Here is a 19,755-nt window from a genome sequence, read left to right as displayed (position 1 = left end):
GAACTGCACTGTCTTTTGCTCCATACTCATGAATAACAAGTGGAAAGCTTTTGCAGCACTGGCACGTTCTGAAGACAAGCCCCCGATGGGGGGTGGCTTCACAATCATGGGCTTACCATTGATCCCACCTCCACACAGATAGGACTGATGGCAGAGGCGGAAGAAGAGGTGGACATCTTCCTGAAGACTCAGCTACTTCAGTGGAAGGCTCTACTAATCACTCACCAGCCACGGGGGAATACAGGACCCTCATCCCAGTGACCCCTGCCAACACGGGGTCCCCTGGAGTTACTGAAGTCAATATCGCCGGAGATCCCAATTCTAATGTTATTCATTTCTTTTCAGGTAACTTGGCCCTTTGTCATCCGGTTTGATTTCTCTACAGAGAGAAACAGCGCATACTCTCATACTACAGGGGGACGCTTTCTCTGTGGGCTGTGATTAGACCGATTTGTGATTTGGGGATGGCCTTTATCACAGGTCATCATTCTAGTGCCAATAAAGTTAGATTTATTTTAGATAAATAATGCTTTTATTTGCCAGTATAGTCTCCGTTTATTTTTGTGACTTGGTTGTTATGGTAGAATTTCTTTCTTTGTTCCTAATCTTGTGATATCTTGACTTGAGCCATATGAAATCAATACTTTTGTAGGTCAAAGTCGTTAAATATTAGCAATTTCATTTTATTCAACTCAGATATGCTACCTGTTTCTTACAGCTTTACCCAACATGTGAATAATTTACATATGCTAATATCTTTGCTCTGAAATTATTTTCTTTACTGGTGATGGGTTGGTGAATTTTACTTTCAGTGAAGGGCTTGTGGCTAAACCTACTTATGATTCACACCTCAAACTTTATGATTTAATCTACTAATAATAAATAGACATGATTTCTCTTGTTGCAATGACAAAGGGATGATTAAAAATGACTTATTCAATTAAGTTGGACACGGACCTAAAAGGAAAATGAGACTTCTCAAATAACCAGTCTCCCTACTTCTCCCTTTCTTTGTTCCTTCATTTGCATTAAGAAACTTACCTTGAAGAAAAAAGAACTAGAAATATTACTCTGACTAAGAAATGAGAATTGAAATCTCTCCTCCTCATGAGAGTGATTCAGTGATTCAAGTATTTCCTGCCACTTAACCATTGAATTATATTAAAGATTTGTGATTTTAAATATATATATTTATATCTGTAGCAAGGTCTGCCTCTCCTCCCCCCAAAAATGAATAAGTCTTATGAGAACCCAGTATATAAAACAGATGACATCTGTGATGCTCTAACTGAAATGGGGACAGAAGACTCAGAATGCCAAGTGCTTGGATTCTTTCCTCTGCGGTGCGCACCCAGAGCTTCCAGAAAAGCAGTTTTTTAAAAGTACTAACTTTGGTGTTATTGGCAAGACAAAGCTCCTCACACCCTTTGATTAATTATTCAGCATGGTTCTGCCCTCAGTTATGAAACATCCCAAGTAACATTGTCTGTTTTCTTCCAAAGAAATGAATCTTAGAGCACTGCTCTTTTCTCTCGGCAGAATAAGGACTGTGGTTCAATCAAATGAATTTAAATTTCAAATGGCAATTTGCAAAGTAATAGTATCACGGAACTGTTACATAGCCTATTTGTTAGTAAATAAAATGCTTTCTACAAAATTGATACTCACATATGTGGATTCCTTCTGTTCCATGGTCAAACAGATTTTCTGTGGTTCTTCATGGATTAAATGATTAGTAAGTGATTCAACTGTCATCCTTGGTTTTCTTCCAAGCCACTCAGATAAAGCTTATTTCTTCCCATACATTTTTCTCTGTTTTGATGCTTAATGTTAAGAACTAAAACATTTGCCATTGTGCTGGTGGTGGTGACGATGGTGGTGACAGTGGTGGTGGTGGTATTGGGGGTAGTGGTGTTGGCATTTTAACAAATGCTATTTTTGAGTATTCTAACTAAGGAACAAAACAAGCTGTCTCCTCTATACAGTTACATGAGAGGTGACAGGATGCCTACTTCTGCCTTCTCTAATCAAGGAAATGGTGATGATCAGATTACTGTATTTTCCTTACAGGTCTTCATAAGAGGTGACTATAGCCATTTATGAAACCATTGTCCCTTTTTGTTGTTATTATTGTTTGTCTTGTTGTTGTCTTGCTTTTGTTTTGTTTTGTTTTGTTTTTTAAGATTCCAGCATGTTGGAAAATATGTGGGGAAGAGGGAGAAGAGGAGGGGTTTCCATAGGCTGAATCCCAGATTTGGCCTGTGGACCCTGATTTGAGTAGTTCATAAGTTTGTCTCAATCTAAAGCCTTTTGGTGATAGATATTTGGGACGATGGGATTATATTAACTCTTGGTGTTGAAAATACAAATTTAAATTTTGAAAAATGTTATTTTTTAAAACCTAGCTCCACATTTTTTACATGTTAGCTCTCATCATCTTACTCCTTTTTCACTTATCTTCAGGCTCTTTTTCCCTAAATAAGCAGTTGACCTTTCCCTTTGAAATTTTACATAATCCAACACCAAGATCCTTTACTGCACACCAAAACCATTTTCTATTTCCTGCCTCTGAGAAATCTCTTTAAGTGGCTCACACTCTGAGTCAGAGAGTACACATACTCCCAGTAATCACATTTGTGTAATTCAAAGCATATAGTCTTTATTTCAAAGACACAGTATCAAGTTCCAACCTCAGATCTGTGAAGACATCATAATATTTTTGTTAGAGTGTTATGTTCTTAGATTTCTACCAAAACCACACTTCCTGTGGTCATCCTGGATGGTTTGTGCTGTCCCAGTTTCTTTCATTTTGATTAAAATCCCCAGCCAGTGAATCCAGCAATGAACAGTAATTAGTACCATGGAGCCATTCAAGGCTCTTTGCCATTGGTTTTTTGGTGACCTTTTAAACACTAAACTTGGTGATAGGATGTCTGAAATTACAAAAGTGAGGAAATGCAGGCTGCAGTGGAGAACACCCAGTAATGAGCCTGTTCTGATTACTCCTTACAGAAGACCAGGACTCATCGGTTCACCCCAGTGGAACGTCCCATACCACTCATGGATCAGAATCAGCTGGTGAGTTTGTGCTACTGTAGTCATTTGCTATTATCATCATTGAGCCTGTTGATGATTAATAAAGCATGAGTCAGTGTCTCGAGAAGAGTGGTTCTCAGACTTTCTTAGCACGCATCACAATCACGGAGAGTACTTATTAAATCTCACTGCCGGGCCCCATTCTTCAGGTTTCTGATGTGGTAGGTCTATTTCTGGTAAGTTCCCTGGTGCTGCTGATGCTGCAGGGACGGGGACCGCACTTTGAGAACGACTGTGTTGGAGAGAAGTCTTCCATGTGGAAGGATCGGGAAGAATTCAGGCAGGGTCTCAATTTCGCATTATATGCTCCAGCCTGATTAAGAACGTGGGTCTTGGAGTATGAATGGCCTGGACTTGACCCCAGCTCCTGCATATACTAAGGATGTTGCTTAAGGGATTTGAGACTCAGTTTCTTAATAATTAAAAATAAGATAATAATACTTGTCACAGGGCATTGTTTTAAGGACTAAATGATGAAACAGGTATAAAGCATTTAACATAAACCCCAGCACATGGCACTGTAGCTAGCATTTACTGAGAATTTACGGTGTGCTGGTGGTATTGTACTGAACACTTTCCATGTACTAGGGTGGACCAGATGAAGCTGCCATTTCTGTGCCAATAGTCAAATATCCACGATTCCGTATGGTTCACCAGTATTACTTTATATAATCATCCTACAAACCCTGTGACCTCTGAAAGTATGGTTAGCATCCCTATATTCCAGACGAGGACACTAAGACCCCAAGAGGGCAAGTACCTTGGCTGGGTTGACATGACTGGTGAGTTGAGTGGTGGAGCTGGGTTTCAAGCCCTGGAGTCTCATATTGCCTCTATAAGTATGTTCTGGAGAAAACACTCCATAATGACCATAATTACTGCCCGGCACGTATTATTAAATGGATACATGTTTGCTGTGACTCAGATCACAGCCCTGGAAACATTACTGCAGGCACCAAAGTCTGACATGAGGCAGGTTTACTTGTGACTGGTGATGCTGGGACCACTGAAAGGTTCTTCCGATACCGGTGACCCTGATATCATTAGTCCAGGTGACCCCATGAAAACCAGGGAATCCATCTGGACCATGGTCTTCCCCTCATGCCCAAGTCAGGGCTGCAGTTGCTTCCGGGCCTAAAGATTCACACACTTAAAGCAAATATGTAGACGGTTATTTACAAGGTTGCTTGGTAGTAAGCTTTCATGCAAGAGCACGGGATTGAAGGGTTCATTAGAAATGCTTCTAAAGTAAAGACAAAAGTCCCAAGCTCTTTACGTTCCGTGGATGGGCCATTTAGCCTTTCCCCAACTCAGTTTTCCTTTTTAGTAAAAAAGAGGATCAGGACACCTGCCTCTGTTACCTCCCAGAGGTTTTTTTTTTTTTTTTTTTTGAAGAATGGGAACTATCAGGAAAATGAAAAATTTTGGGAAATGATAGGGAGTTATTATTACAACCATGCTCTCTGAAATCAAGAGAGAGCTAATCCAATTGTGGTCCTTGGACCAGCACTGGGACATCTCCTCGGCGCTGGCTGAAATGCAGAATCCCCAGCTATCCCAGACCTACTGAATCAATGTCTGCATTTTAATTAGGCCTCCCCCAACACTGGGTGTTTTGTATGTGCCCTGAAGTTTGAGAAACTCTGTCCTAGACTGTTTTTCTCACAGTCAAGGCCACTTGAATTATCTCTGTGCACACGTCTCAGGTTGTATCTCATCTCCAAATTACGGTGTCAAGTGTCCGTCTTGGCAGAGCCTGCTTTCCCAGCCAGCCCTGCTCTGGCTGGATTTGCAGACCTCTAGGGCGCAAGGTGAGGCCTGCTCTATCTCGTTCATCTTCTCTGGCTTTCGCTTGAAGTGAGAATCAGGTGGGCGGGAGCGGTCTCTTTTGTTTGACTCCTGTGCAGGTGTGTATTGTTCAAGTGGGAGGTTTCATCTTGTTGTACACACACCCAGATCTTTCCTTGCTGGGAGCGCTTTTTTTGAAAACCAAAATAAAGAGATTATGATCCATTAGTGTCCTCCTTTTCAAATATCAAAGGCTGCTATGAGTCAGTGGAAGACCAGGGAGAGAGACTATACTGCTTAGATGGGCTTTCAAGCCCAAAGATCTCCAGTGTAGATGGCCAACATCCAATGACCTGTGCAGGTTAAGACGTGCCAATGACCAAGAGCCCTGGGGGGTGGGGGCAGCTAGGAAAAGCACCTTGGATTCCTGAGGTTTGCAAAGTTTAAGGCCACTGTCCTAGTGGCATGAGGTGTGTTGAACGGCCAGAGGTCTGGTAAGAATTTGTTTTGTTCCATTTTGAGTTTAACAAAAACATCAGATGGCACAAACAGGAGTCATCCTCTCCAGAAGAACCACCATCATCAAAATTTCACTGTCCACTGTCTAAAGTTTGAGTCTTCGCAGACATCATCCTTTCATCCACCCCTGGCCATCTTCATCCCTTGCTTAGCCAGACAGAATGCCCTGATTTGCTTCTCCTTCCCTTGGTAGACTACAGAATATTGTAGTGGGTTCCCCACGGGTAGGAGGGAGCAAGTTCACTTTTGTGGGATATTTTCGAATTATGTTTTGAAGCAGTGGAGGGAGCATAAAACACAAAAGATGAAGCTTTAACTTCGGTGAGTCTCTTCACAAGAGGGATTAGAAGTTTCTTTTAAAACACGATGCCTCCCTCATTTTGATGATTAGAGTTGTGGGTTCTTTGTCTTGCGACGTTTCCTTCCAGTTTGAGATGCTTTGTTTCCTTATTTTGTTTTGTAGTGGTAGAAAATACTCATTCCTCTGAAAACAAGGCATGTTTCAATAACATATCAGCAGGACCTCTAATAGGGTGATTTTTCCCAGACAGAAAGGGCCATTGCCCCCTAAACCCCTATTTTTTAATGTTTATTTTCGTGTCTGTGAAGACACTGGATGCGATTGTTAGATTTGCTTTGGACTTCCTAGAGCATTTGAGTCCTCTAGGGATCTTGTTAAAATGAAGATCCTGACTCAGTAGGTTTGGGGTGAGGCCTGGGATTCTGTATTCCCAGCAGGCTCCCCAGTGATGCCAATGCTGCTGGTCCGGGGACCATACTTTGAGTAGCAAGGTCCTAAATCGGAAATAGGATGGAGCAACTACATACAATTCCCATTCTTTCTTTTTTTTTCCTCCACAATTCCCATTCTTCTGTACTTCTTTAAACTTCTGTAAAATTGTGATGAAGTGGATTTTTATTCTTATCCCCATTTTCTGAATGAGAAAAATGAGACCTGGAGAAGGTAGCTTGACTCAGCAGACATCGCTAGCAAGAGGCGGAGGTGGACACGAATCTAGGGCTGCCCGGGCTCTGGGAACCCGAGGTCTTATACATGGCACAGCACTGCTGGTGAGAATTCTTGTGTTCTTGATGAACAGTGACATTTCCAGACGCTGGATTTAATCAAACCAATTCTTCTGGGGAGAAATCTTTCATGTAACACTTTGTAAATGTCTGTAGTTTGAATCTATAAATAGCTTTATAGTGATGCAGGAGGTAGAGAGGTTCGCTGTGTGTGCTGCTCTGTAAGGAGCTCGTCGTTAGGCATTCCAAACTTTGGTTGAGAGATATTGTTTTTTTCCACTTAGGACACTCAAGTGGGAGTCAAGAAGGTGGGGCAAACACGACCTCAGGTCCTATGCGGAAACCTCAAATTCCAGGTAAGTTTCAAGCTGTATGGCAAAAAATAAATACCAAAAAATGCATTCTTTGCAAGCTAAAAGGTGAATGAGAGCACTTGGTAGGGGAAAAAAAAGGCAACTTTCTTTTTTCCGGGTCCCATAAATAGAATGAGCTAATATTCAGACCTGTCCCTGGCCTGTCCCAGAGAAGGGACACGTTAGCTACTAAAGCTTCCTTCCCACATGAGTGATCCGTCACCCAGGGTCATACCTGTTCCATACCCAGGTCCTTCCTATCCCGGCCCAATTTCTGCTTTATGTCTGGGGTTGGAAGGCAGCATGTAAGTTTCACACTGCAGACACTTGGGAGACATGAGCGCCATGTGTGTGGGAGAGTAAAAACATTCTTCCGGTCCCTAAACGACTGTTTCTCGAGGGACAGTCTTTCCTGATCCAGACAGAAGAAAGTGTCCAAATGAGTCATATCATGCGGTAAGAGGGCTGGGACACCTGGGTCTCCTGAGCATCAAGGTTTAAGGCACTCAAGGCACATTCTTTATTTGACTTGGAGTCAAAATGGAGCATTTCTAAGGGGCGGTAGGGTGACAAAGAAGAAAGGGTTTTCCTAGGGTTGTAAATTCTCTTTTTAACTTTCCCCTCTTCAGAAGCCTCTGAGCTGAACCTCCCTCGGGGAAAGGGAAGAATGTAGGGGCACCTTGCCCCCTTGCCTCAGCTTGCCTGAGCACAGCTGGGACAGGAGCAAGTTGAGAGAGGGAGTGGGTTCCCTGGGCAGAGGGGTGGTGGAGATGCGATCTGCAGTACTCTTCCCAGCTCTAGTAAGCACGAACAGGAGAGACCAGAGAAAAGAACAGAAACAATGAATACTGTTACGCTGAAAATAAATTAAAAAAAAATTTTTTTAAAAAAAAGAAAGAAAAGAACAGAAATGAGGCCACCTGTTGGCGTGCCCACCTCCTGACTCCCATCTCCCTCCCCACCGTCACCTAACCAGGTGGAGGCCAGGCAGAGGTGGTCCTCAGCAGGAAGTGGGAGGAAAACCAAGACTCCCAAGGGGGAGTGGCCAGTCAATGACTTCCCATCCTTCACGGGTCGTGAGCTTCTATCTCATTGCACGGATATACAACCCATGTGGCAAGAGAACATATTTAAGTTGTCAAGTCATATTTTTATCCCCTTAAAATTTGATTGTAAAACCCATATATAACATCTTAACAGTCCACAAGTGATACGTGGAGACCTTTGAGAAAATACAATCCAAAGGACAAAAATGTAAATCATTTGTTAGTTCCCCCACCGTCTGGAAATGCCATGGTTCCCATTTTCATAGATGTCCTTCCCATCATTTTAAAATGTAATTTATATACAAAAATGTAATTACAGCACGCATGCTGTTTAGTGAACCACTGCCACTCCCAAGGGTTGCCTGCGGCTTTCCAATGTCAGTAAATATTCTTCTCCTGTTCTCACTGTGCAGAATAGAGTGGGTATGACCTAATTCCGGTAACTGATCCCTTACTCTTACATTAGGTTGTTTCCAAATTTTATTATTAGAAATAGCACGCAATGAACATCTTTCAAAACGAATTCTGAGGTCCTATCAATTCCCAGAAGCAGGAATCAAAAGCTGAGTCAAAGGCATGCACATTTTGAAGGATAAGATTTGCCAGATAACCCCACACATACCCCGCTGCCCTGTTGAATGTGCAGAAATTCAGCCTTCCACAGGGGTGTCCTCTTTTCACCCACTAGGGCATGGCCCCCATTTGTGTTTCTTAATAAAACACAAGGTGGATGCTCATATAGAAGAGGAAAGTTCCTTTTGAGGGAAACATAAATTTCCTTTAGTCTCCTTAATCTCACTGCGCCAAAGGCATTTACAGGTTTCTACAGGTCAGTCTATGCTTTTTTTGGAGACATGCTTCTCCTAGAGGAACTTGAAAATTCTGACTGGTGGTCAGAGTTCAAAATAAGAGGCCTGTTGGGCAGACACCTGTAGCAGAGTTGGTCTGGCGTTATCTGCCAGCTGGCAGGGCCCTTTGGCCGGACTCGCCTGCGGTGCTGAGTATAGCTCTTGTTTGGACCAGATCAATTTATAAAGTGCATTTTTGTTTTTACAAAGTGTATTACCCAAGCTCATGGTTGTCTATTGGTTCATTCTCACCAGAATGGCTCATCATCTTGGCCTCCCTCCTGGCCTTGGCTTTGATTCTTGCCGTTTGCATCGCTGTCAATAGTCGAAGAAGGTAAGGGGATGCACCTTGGGGCCTTTGCTTTGAAAGGACATCACTTATGGGGCACCTGGGTGGCTCAGTTGGTTGAGCAACTGCCTTTGGCTCAGGTCATGATCCTGGAGATCCTGGATCGAGTCCCACATCAGGCTCCCTGCTTGGTGGGGAGTCTGCTTCTCCCTCTGACCCCTTCCCTCTCATTCTCTCTCTCTCTCTCTCTCTCTCTCTCAAATATATAAATAAAATCTTAAAAAAAAAAAGAAAAAAAGAAAGGACGTCACTTACGTGTGGGCTCCATGAACTTCCAGAGTGTAGCCCCTGGAACCAGCAGCCTCAACACCCTGGGAACTTGTTAAAAATGCAGAATCTCAGGCCCTACCTAGATCTCTTAAATCAGAATCTGTGTTTTTTGACAAGATCCCAGGGACTCATGTGCATGGTACAGTTTAAGAAGCCCTGCTCTGGCACGTTCATTAGATAAAAGAGACCCTGTGATTATTTGGACCATCACTTTTAGGTAATGTTTAATCTTTCGAGGTTCTTAAATACCTAAATAGAGACACTCTCTAATGAAATTTATAAAATATCTCACCTGGAAGGCATAAAAGTATTTACCTATTCATTGACTGATTAAACAGTATTTAGTAAGTGCACTCACAATGCACAAAAACACTGTAAAAAGATCTAGGAATTGGTGATTCCCGTTAGCCTGCTTATGGCCCATGGAACCTTCTAGAACCTTTACCTAAAATAAGCATTGGGTTTCTGTGGCTTTCTTGCTGTTTGTGGTTTTGTGTTTTTTTTGTTTGTTTGTTTTTGTTTTTGTTTTTTGTAATGATACTATTTTGTATTTTCTGGAAACTGTAGTTGAAAGGATTCAGGTTATTGCTTGGAAGAGCTCTCTGACAAGAGGTCTATGAAATGATGAAGAATTTTCCTTGGAAAAGTCTGAATAAAGACAATCAAACAGCGTGTGGGCTGTTGTCATATTCTCAGAGGTCCCTCTCTCTCTTCACCCCAACGAAGACCTGTCATGTCGAAAGTTATTTAAATAGTGCCTGTACCTGACTGAGCTGTGTTAGTCTCAGACATAATACCACCTCAGTGAAATGAAGGAAAAACTTCATTCTAGCAACATGAATTTTGACAGGGCCCTCCTAAGTTTGAGTCTCAGTTTCCAGGGCTCTAAATGTGCCCTGTCTTCCTCCAAGCATATGCAGAGGAACATTGCACCTTTTATAAATGTCCCTGGAGCTTGCTTCTGACGAGATAAAAGAATTGTATTTCCAAGGAGCGCTCCCTTTATTGTATCACCAGATCATCTAACAGGCCAGAAGGGGCTCTTGATTGAGGAGAGGGCCCTGAGAACATGCTAGAATCTTTCTTGTTGGCTTTTGGAAAGCAACAGCTAATTGTGTGGCCATGTGCAGTGCATGTGCAGTATCTCTGAGGTTACTGGTTATCTGAGGAAACTAGATGATGTCACTTTATGCTGGTACAAGTTAATAAAAGTGCTATCTTAAAGTCAAATAGCTGTTGTTATCTGTACCTTTGAGAGAATGCGAAAAAGAAGTAATTTTTTATCATTGATAAATTGATTAAAAAATGATCATTGATAAAAAAGTGATAAAAAAAATTACTCATGATAGCCAACTGTAAAAGGAACAAAAACTAGAAAAAGAAATCTGAAAGACCTTTTAGGAGGCTCCTATGACTAAATGGAAAGAGAATTTGTTTGCTGAATTTAAATAACGTGACTTGAGGGAGCCCTTACAAAGCGTCTTTATATTTTCCCTCAGCCTTCTTGTTTTCTCTTAGATTACTTTTGCCCAATTAAAGATGAATTTCCTATTGTTGGAAATGAGTCCTTTTGTTCCAGGGCCTAGACTGCACCCCCTCTGCTCACATACACCGTCCATAAGGTTTGCACACGTCGCCATAGAAACGTTGGCCCCAGATGCTGTCCAAGTGGGAGACTCCTCCGAGAAGCATCTCAGCTGTCCCCGAGAGCAGCTGGAGTCTGCCCAGTGGGGCTGGTTAGCTCCCATGGCGCTCCCCAGCCTGTCAGCCACAGAAAGGGGCCCCACAGCTGCCCTCCGCCCCCCTCCCCCGCCCCATCCCAACACCAGCCGTCACCCTAGCAACAGGCAAACTTGGACACGTGGGCCAGCACAGCGAGTATCTCACAGGGAAAGCAGCTGCTTGGATGCCATAAATCACCATGTCCCGATTTGATCATCGGAAACGGATTTGGCACACAGCGACTGGGTGGTTAACAGCTCCCCGGGCCCCTTCATGTGCACTGCATTTCTAAAGCCGCAAGCCAATTTCTAATCCTCTTAAAAGGCTGGGGCCTTTTTGCTTTGAACATTACATTTTAGAGAGATCCAGAATCCTATTTTCATCAAAGAAAGTTTGGTGGAAAATAAGGACCCAAGGCAGGCTTCCGTTTATCCAGCAAACGTCTTTTGAGTGGCTCCTACAGTCTGCGCTGGTGAGGGAGAAAAGATTAAACACGGAAAAGATGCCATCCCAGCCCAGAAGAACCTTGAGGTTTAACAGCAGCATTGACTTGCTGGATCTGAGTCAGCTGATCTTTCTGAGAACATACTCTGTGCTGGGCCCTGTTGTGTGAACTTTGGTTAAAAGACGAAAGGGAAAAGCAGTTACTGAGATTGATGGGCAAGGCTTGCCCATGGGCTTCCAGGACAAAGTGACCCGTGGGTCATGCATCGTAAAGATGCGGATGGAGGGGTCCTGTTGTTTCTTTAGCTTTTCCCATCCCCTTCACGCCCCACATCATCTTCCCTTGCTGTTCGTAACCAGAGTCCTTGATTTTCCGCTTTCCAGTGAAAATCCTACTTCATTCCATTTCCTTAAGAGCAGACAATTATCTTAGGAGTCGGTTGGGTTAGTAGGTATCAGATGAGGCCCAAGAGGGGTTAAATGCCTCTCCCATAAGGATGTGATATGATTTGTATGAAGATGGGGGAGGGAATGTGAGGACCTTACAAAAGGAGGTTTCACAAAGCTGGAATGATTCAAGGGTGTCACTATATGGCTATGCAGAAAAGGCCTTCACCAGCTGTCAGTCTCATGGGAATAATCATCTTTTCTGTGCTGCCGCCTCCCAGAGGGTAGTCGTCCCCCCTCTGCTTGGTAAGCCCCTTCTGTAAAGCTCCATGGTTTAGCCGCCTTCCTTCTCTCTTCAGCTACAGTCAAGCTCACTGCCTTGTTCACCCGACCTTGCTCTGTCCTCCAGAACAAAGCTGTCCAATAGAACTTTCAGCGATGATGGAAATGTTCCACATCTGTACTAATGCACAACCACTAACCACCTGTGGATCCTAGGCACTTGAAATGTGGCTAGTTTGACTGAGGAGGTGACTTTTTAACTTTCTTCTGTTCTAATTGGTTTAAATTTGAACAGTGGCCCGTGGCTAGTGGCTGCCATGTTGGGTGGCGCAGCTCGGACACAATGCAAAATAAATCTCTAAGTATCTTTAAGGAGTGTTGGGGCGGGGGAAGACAGAAGAGCCGTTGTTAAGTTTCTCCCCCAAACTTTTCAGGATAAATTCCTCCATGCCCCAAATGTGTGCCACCTGGTTTTTCACCCCACCCAGGCTGCCCACTCTGGAGACCTGGTGAGACCCCTGTATAGCTCCTTCCACTGCTCAGCTGACTGATGCCTGAGATTTGAGGAGAAAGGAGCTGAAGAAGGGGTACAGTTTGCTAGAGATCTCTGTCTGCCCTTTGGAGTCTGAAAGTCTAAGTTGCAGATACTCTGTTTATTGCCGTAACTCGTGTGGCCTCAGATGATACCCTTGGCTTCTTGGACTCTGTCTCTGGTTTTACGTAATGAAGAGGTTGGCTGGGCGACCTCTGAAGTCCCCTCAGCTGTTGTGTTCTCTCTGAAAGTTCTGTAACTAAAAAGAATGAAAAAAAATTATAACTTGTCTTTTAAAAGGTACTTATTAATGCTTCTGAGCTGGTGACCATAGGGAGCTTCAGGGAGGCTGGTGCCCTCACAGGGACGGGGCCACTCTGCACCCTTTCCTCAGCCCTTGCCCTGTGCATCTCTTCCATCAGGCTGTTCCTGGGTTATTACCTTTTCTAATAAGACAGTGATATAGTAAGTAAAAAAAAAAAAAAAAAAAAAGGAAGGGAGGAAGGATGGATGGACGGACGGATAGACGGACTTACTAGTGCCTAGAGCAAAAATATTGAACTCGTTATTTATGAGACTCATCGTGTCCTCCTAAAGAAACTCAGAGCACAGACACAGAAATCCAAAAGGAAATGGGGGCAGGACAAACCCAAGCACAGTATTTTGGTGCCCCATGGGTTCAATGTTATCCACTTTTAAAATCAGCTTTGCTTATGGTGCACCTGGGTGGCTCAGTGTTAAGCCTTCGGCTCAGGTCATGATCCCAAGGTCCTAGGATCAAGCCCCGCATGGGGCTCCATGCTCAGCAGGAAGCCTGCTTCTCCCTCTCCCTTTTCCTTTCCCTTTCCCCCTGCTGTGTTCCCTCTCTCACTATCTATCCCTCTGTCAAATAAATAAATAAAATCTTAAAAATAATTAAATAAAATCAGCTTTATTAGACAAAATAACAAGAGTCCCTAGCCCCCACCCATGCACCAACATTTTTTGTGATTATTAATCACTTTCCTACAATGTGCCGTTCAACTTCTAAACTATCCATTAGGTCAGCAAATGGGAATTGCTTTAATAAGACACCTTCCCTCCAAAGAACACCTGAGATACCCATTTGGAGAACTTGAAAAAATACAAGCAGACTTCCACCTTCAGCCTTCTGGGCCATCTTCATAGGAAATATAATGACTGGGTGGGAGCAGCCAGAACACAAGCAAATCCCAACTCATATGGCTCTGGTTCTATGAACTATAGCCAGCGTTTCTCGAACATTCACTGTGTTCCAGATTCTGTCCTAAGTGCTTCTCCAAGGCCTTGGCTGCTCCATCCCCCTGAGTAAGAGCAACACGTAGTAACTGCGGTTACACTCATGTGTCAGTGCTGGGCTGTGTTTCAAGGGCTTTCCACAATCCGGTGAGACTGGTACTCTTGCCCGCCTAATTTTATGGATAAGAAACCTGAGAATCCGAGAGGTTGAATCAGTTGCTCCAGGCCACACAGCAAGAAGTTCTCAAAACCCAAGCCTTCCCAGCCCCTACCCCTATCTGTGCGGACTGCACCCATAGTCCCAGCTCCACGGACATGCTCCAAAGTTCAAGCGATCCTCCCTCCACCCCTCCTCAAGCATCATGCCAGCGGAGACAGGATCTACCTCCCGTTGAGGAGGTATAATTTCTCCTTCCCCAAATAAGAGATTAAAGTTTATGGCCTTGGCATTTCTAAAGGGAATGGCCCATAATCATGAATAATAGAGGCTTTGTCTCTACAACTCCAAATATCCAGCGGCAAAGTGAACAATTCCGACTTCACACTGTTTCCAAATCTCCAGATGGCTGGCAGCATGAATAGAGCTGGGCAGAGCCCAGGCTTCTGGTCATAAAGGCGTAGATTTGAATATTGACTCTGTCTTACTAGCTGTGTGACCTCAAGCTAGTTATCAAACCTCCCCAGACCTCAGTTTCCACTGCTGTGTAACTAGAATAACAGCTGCGTTGCGTGATTATTCTTCAGATTTCATGAAATTATATGTCAAGTGCCTTGCTGTCAGGAGGTGTCCAATAAATGCTAGTCCATTTCCCCCTTCCCCACCTCCTTGTTGCCATGAGGCTCTGCGGCTTTGCTTCTGTTAAGCAATCTGACTTCTAGATGTGCAGCAGTAGGCCTGGGATGGGACAGAGGAAGCATTGCATCAGGCTGAGTGGGGCAAGGCAATGCCACAGCTATGACCCAGAGATACCATCAAGGTCATGCTCTCCCATAGAAGACCTCCTGAGCTCGAATCTTGAGCAATGTTACTGAGAACCCTTGCAGTAACCGTGAAGAGCTTTCCTTGCATAGTTAATTAAGCCTCCTATGTGCGGTTACATGGAAGTTAACCAATGTTAGCTGATGAAAATCAATGCGGCCTTACATGTCCAGAATAATGTTTCATTTTTCTCAGACCATGCAGTCAGAACCCTGATAAGGCCAACAAAATGTCCACTGGGAGAGGAAGTCAGGGCACTTGGTTGAATACACAAATCAGAATGATTTATAGTCCTCTTGTTCATGGTTTATCTAAGTCTGCAGGAACTGCTGAAGTGCCTAAAAAAGGCAAACATTATCATCACCTAGGATGAGGAAGGAGAAGTAGAACTTAGGAATCAGACACCAAAAGGCTTGATTCCCAATTCTTTTATTACTTGCCGAATAAACGGGGGCAACTTACTGAATTTTTGGAGTACAATACTAGCCCTGGTGTCCCCTAGTTGGGACCACAGTTTCTCAAACTCAGTTGTGCATCAGAACCCCCTTGCAGGCTTGTAAAAGCACAGAGATTAAACCCACTCCGAGACTTCTCCTACTCGGTACCTCTGGGGTCAGGCTGAGAATGTGCGTTTCTAACAAGTTCACAGGTGATGCTTTTGCTGCTGGTTCAGGGACTCACTTTGGAGGGTTAACCGTTGGTCGGATGAAAAATGCTGCCGGACCATCCAAACCTGTCGTGATGACCTTGACGGTGGTGGTGACAATGATGATCTGTGTCATCAGAGCACCTTCTCATGTGCTTTTTTTCTCAATCATTAGGTGTGGGCAGAAGAAGAAGCTGGTGATTAATAATGGCAATGGAGCGGTGGGGGACAGGAAGCCAAGCGGAATCAACGGAGAGGCCAGCAAGTCTCAGGAGATGGTGCACTTGGTGAACAAGGAGCCCTCGGAGACCCCTGATCAGTATATGACAGCCGACGAGACGCGGAACCTGCAGAACGTGGACATGAAGATTGGGGTGTAACACCCAGGCTGTAGTGACCTTGGAGAGAAATAGCACTTGGAGACATCACCTTAAGAAGGAGCTGGGACACTTCACAGATGTGACGTGCTACTGATTGTTTCATTTGGGAATCTTTTTTTAGTATAAAATTTTCTACTCCTTTTTGGTTTTTTGCATTTTGTTTTTTAAAGTCAAGTCCGGTTTATAAAAACAGCATTGCTTTCTGAAATGAAGACCCAATTGATAACCTGCAAGAATTTGACTGTTCCAGTTCCCACCTAGAAGCCTCCACCCCTTAGGGCGTGCTCTGGATGGCTTCTAACAAAAGCCACAAATATGTCATCCTGATCCCGGCCATCCCACCACTCCTCCTCCCGGGCAGCAGCCACCTGCTATAGACATCCCCCAGAGCTAAGAGGGGTTGGTCCCTGGGAGGATATTTGAATCAGTCCACATCCCCGCCCCCCTCCTGCAGCCCGTCCCTGGGCATTTCTTTCCGGTGGGCTAGGGGTCAGAATGTACTGGTTACAAAGCCCCTTCTACAGAACCCCTGGAAATTTTTCATGTGCTTCTGGGAAATACCCAAAAGGTGAAGCTATTTATCTGTAGGAAGCTATTTATCAGTGTTTTTGAAATATTAAACCCTGGAGGTCCTTTGATTAGTATGATTTTTTTGTTGTTGTTACTTTGTCAGAGGCATAAAGGGTTCAAGCTGATTCATAATAAACATCTGTACTTCTTCCACCTTAACCCTTGGTGCTGTGATCCTTCACTTTTTTTCACCAGCCAAGTCTGGTTCCCAAAAACTCATCAGGAAGATGTGAGAAGGCCCTCCTCGAAAGTCTTCATCTCAGAGCCACTAAGCCCCCATTCAGGCTCTCTCAACCAAATCCCAAAGAGAATCAAGGAAGACAGCACTATTTTATCTCTGAGTCTCCAAAGACTTCATCCCGTCCTAGCACCAAAACTGCGAGGGGGAGGAGCCTCAGCCGCTTTTACGTGAGAATGGCCACCAGTTCTCTGCCCTGTAAGGCTCTGAAAAGTCACATTACATCGCATGAGCTACCATTTGTGGCATCCCATTTCATAGACGCTGACCCTGCTAAGTCATGTCCAAAAACATTATGGGAGAACCTTTTGACCTCTTGTAATAAAAAGAGAAGCCAATGGAAATGAAAGAGAGCATAAACCGTAGCCAACTGGTTGCCACAGGTTGGGGAAGAGGGGGGCAGCTGTGTAGATCCTGTTTGAGTGTTTTTATGACTGTATTTGTTTATACTTTAACAAGCCAGCTGTCCCCGATGCAGTTGCTACTCAGGGTAAGTTAAATACCTGGGAAGTCCCTCAGAAGGTTACAGGGCTGCCCGCCATTGGAGTCTCAGCAGCGTAGGCAGGTTTATGACCAAATGAGAGAATAATGGCTTTATGCCTTGCTTGGCAAGTCCTCGGTCTTTATTCCTTAGTTCAGAAGTCCCATTGGTCCTGGAACTTCCAAAGATGATTTGTAATAGAAGAAATGGAATCTATAAAGTAAGGACTCTTATAAAACGAGACCTTTTCCTTATGCCCCCACAAAAAGTCATCTGTGCCTAAACTGATAGGTTTAACTGGTAACATTGCTAAGACTGAAGAGGAAGAGAGGTGGAGGAGGAGGAAAAGAAGAAGAAGGAGGAGGAGGAGGAGAAGAAAATGGGTCCCACATTAGTCAGGGCTGGTCTTATACATGGGGTGATTATGAAGGAACTATTTTTAAAAGAGGGGCCCACTTTCTGCACTCCTTTCCAATTTCTGTTCTCCCCTATCCATCCTCATGACCACCTCTCAATCATGATCTTTGAAAACTTCCTTCTGTGAACTTCCTCAGCCAGTTCCATATCCAGCTGTCCGGGTTTCTCTTTATTTTCAAGTGGATAGAAAAGAAAAGGATATCTAGCCACTCCCCTTCACAGTGCTATGTCCAAGTGCTCTCTGCTTTCCAAGAGCTTTCCTGGTCTGCTGCAGACACCCTCACTCTGACTCTTTAGCCACTCTAAGATTTGGTTCAGGAGGGCTATGCCAGGTTTGATCTGTCCCCAGATTCCTTTCAGGGTTGTGGATAGTCTTACAAGTCTCACAGTTAGGGATGGTTTTCTTTTTCTAGAGATTTCCAATAAACAGGCTGAGATAGGTGTTTGTTTTCTATTTCATTTTAGAATTTCATATGATCTTTCCTTTTATTACTGTTGTAGTCCACACTTGGATATACCTTTGTGTTCACAGACAGGAATGGGAGAGGTCCAGAGCGTCCAGCCCTCGAATGTAATATCCTTCCAATATTGCCCTGAGTTCATGGAATAGGAGGTATTCTCTTCCATTTGAAATAATGATGTAATTCCAGTAAGCTGAGAGTTTAAGATGCAATTTTTCCTACAATTGTAAATCTTTTGTGTCTCCTGAGGGTTGCCTTTAAATTAGCACTGCATGAAAAAAAAAAATGGGGCAAGAGACTCTTTCATATCCATATTTTGTAGATTCTGGCCTACCAGAATGGAATTCTCCAGCAGAACCTCTCAAAGTTTTATATTGAGACCATGATGCCAAGAACTGATTCCATAGCCAGTGTTCATTCAATACTAGTACAGCTGAGGAGTGGGAGAAAGGAACCTCTGACTTCTCTAGAAATGTTACGTGTACTTAAGAATAAAAATAACATGGCCCGTTTACCTTTATGTAATAGGTATGCCTTTCTATAAATCACTTTTGTTGAGTTTTCAAAGAATAGCTCATTGTTCATGTATGTACAGCGACCTTTGTTACTTTGATTTGTCACAGCACACCCTTCCCCTGATTTTTGTATACTTACTGATGGACCAGTAGTAATGAGGAAAGCATGATATGTATATTGCCCTGTTGAAAGCACTTATTGGAAAAATACCAAAAAGCTACTATTAAAAGACTAAAGGAAATGGACTTGAGAGTCTCTGATTTAAAGAGAATGGAAACCTTTGAGGGGCAGAGCTGTGATGATCTGGCTGTCTCGGTAATTTAGAACCACAAGGTTAAAAGTTTGTGAAGTGTCTGAAACCTTACTCTCATTTTCTCTTAAAAAAAAAAAAATCACATGGACTTCTACCACTTGAGGGTCAGTCTTCTTTGGGAGAAAGTTTAATTATCTCTAGTAAATGTATGGTCTACATAGCTCAGACTAAATAAGATATCTTGAAGCATTAGTTCTTTAAAAACCAAGTACTACTGGACCCCCATGCAGAGAGAGAAAAGTAAACCTATTCACCTCCATTCTCTCATGCAAACCTCTGAAAAGACAATAAAGAGATATCCCAAAAAGGTGTAAACCAGGGGGATCAAAGAGAATGGAAGAAGAGACAATAGGAACAAAAATTTGGAGCTGGAGAGTGACAGTTCATTGGTAACAGCAAATCTGGAGAAGCTGAATCCTAAGCCAGCAGTGGGGAAGTTGAGACAGGTCAATTTCATGTGTGATGCAGAACCCCCATGAAAGGCTCAGAAATTGGCAGCATTAGCATTAGATGTGCTGGAGAAGATGGGGCTAAAAATAGGAGGATGGCTTTGAGGTCTATTTAAGATGCAGTTAGAACCCCAGATCTCCCTCTTCAAGTAGCTAAAAGTCTGTTCTTTCTGAATCCCAACCAATGACCAGAAATCCATTCTCTGAAGATGGCAAAACAGAAGGTCTACGAGGGGCAACAAGGCATATCCCATTGATATTAGAAATACCATCCCCAGAAGTGAAAACATACATAAGGAATGTTGAGACTCCCTTGCCTTCTCCCCCGAGCCTGGCTTCCAGAGTGCCAGCAGCCAAGCATGTATCCATCAGGCAGAAGTTCAGTC

At 43.6% G+C, this 19,755-nt stretch overlaps 1 protein-coding gene across 1 annotated transcript in view; it reads left to right on the top strand.

The window, feature by feature from the left end:
- LOC111149480 (CD44 molecule (Indian blood group)) overlaps positions 1-18,852 on the top strand; it is an 86,409-nt gene extending 67,557 nt beyond the window's left edge. Inside the window, 5 exon segments of the mRNA XM_022506573.1 lie at positions 139-345; positions 3,013-3,078; positions 6,714-6,785; positions 8,932-9,010; positions 15,720-18,852. Of these exon segments, the coding sequence (XP_022362281.1) occupies positions 139-345; positions 3,013-3,078; positions 6,714-6,785; positions 8,932-9,010; positions 15,720-15,924 (629 nt within the window). The 3' untranslated portion in view covers positions 15,925-18,852.
- The last annotated feature ends 903 nt before the right edge of the window (positions 18,853-19,755 follow it).

This window comes from Enhydra lutris, unplaced genomic scaffold, assembly GCF_002288905.1.
Source record: "Enhydra lutris kenyoni isolate GAN:26980312 unplaced genomic scaffold, ASM228890v2 scaffoldscaffold22, whole genome shotgun sequence".
In the NCBI taxonomy this organism is placed as follows: Eukaryota; Metazoa; Chordata; class Mammalia; order Carnivora; family Mustelidae; genus Enhydra; species Enhydra lutris.
The sequence above is the reverse complement of the archived record's forward strand: the minus strand, read 5'-3'. Positions and strand labels throughout refer to the sequence as shown.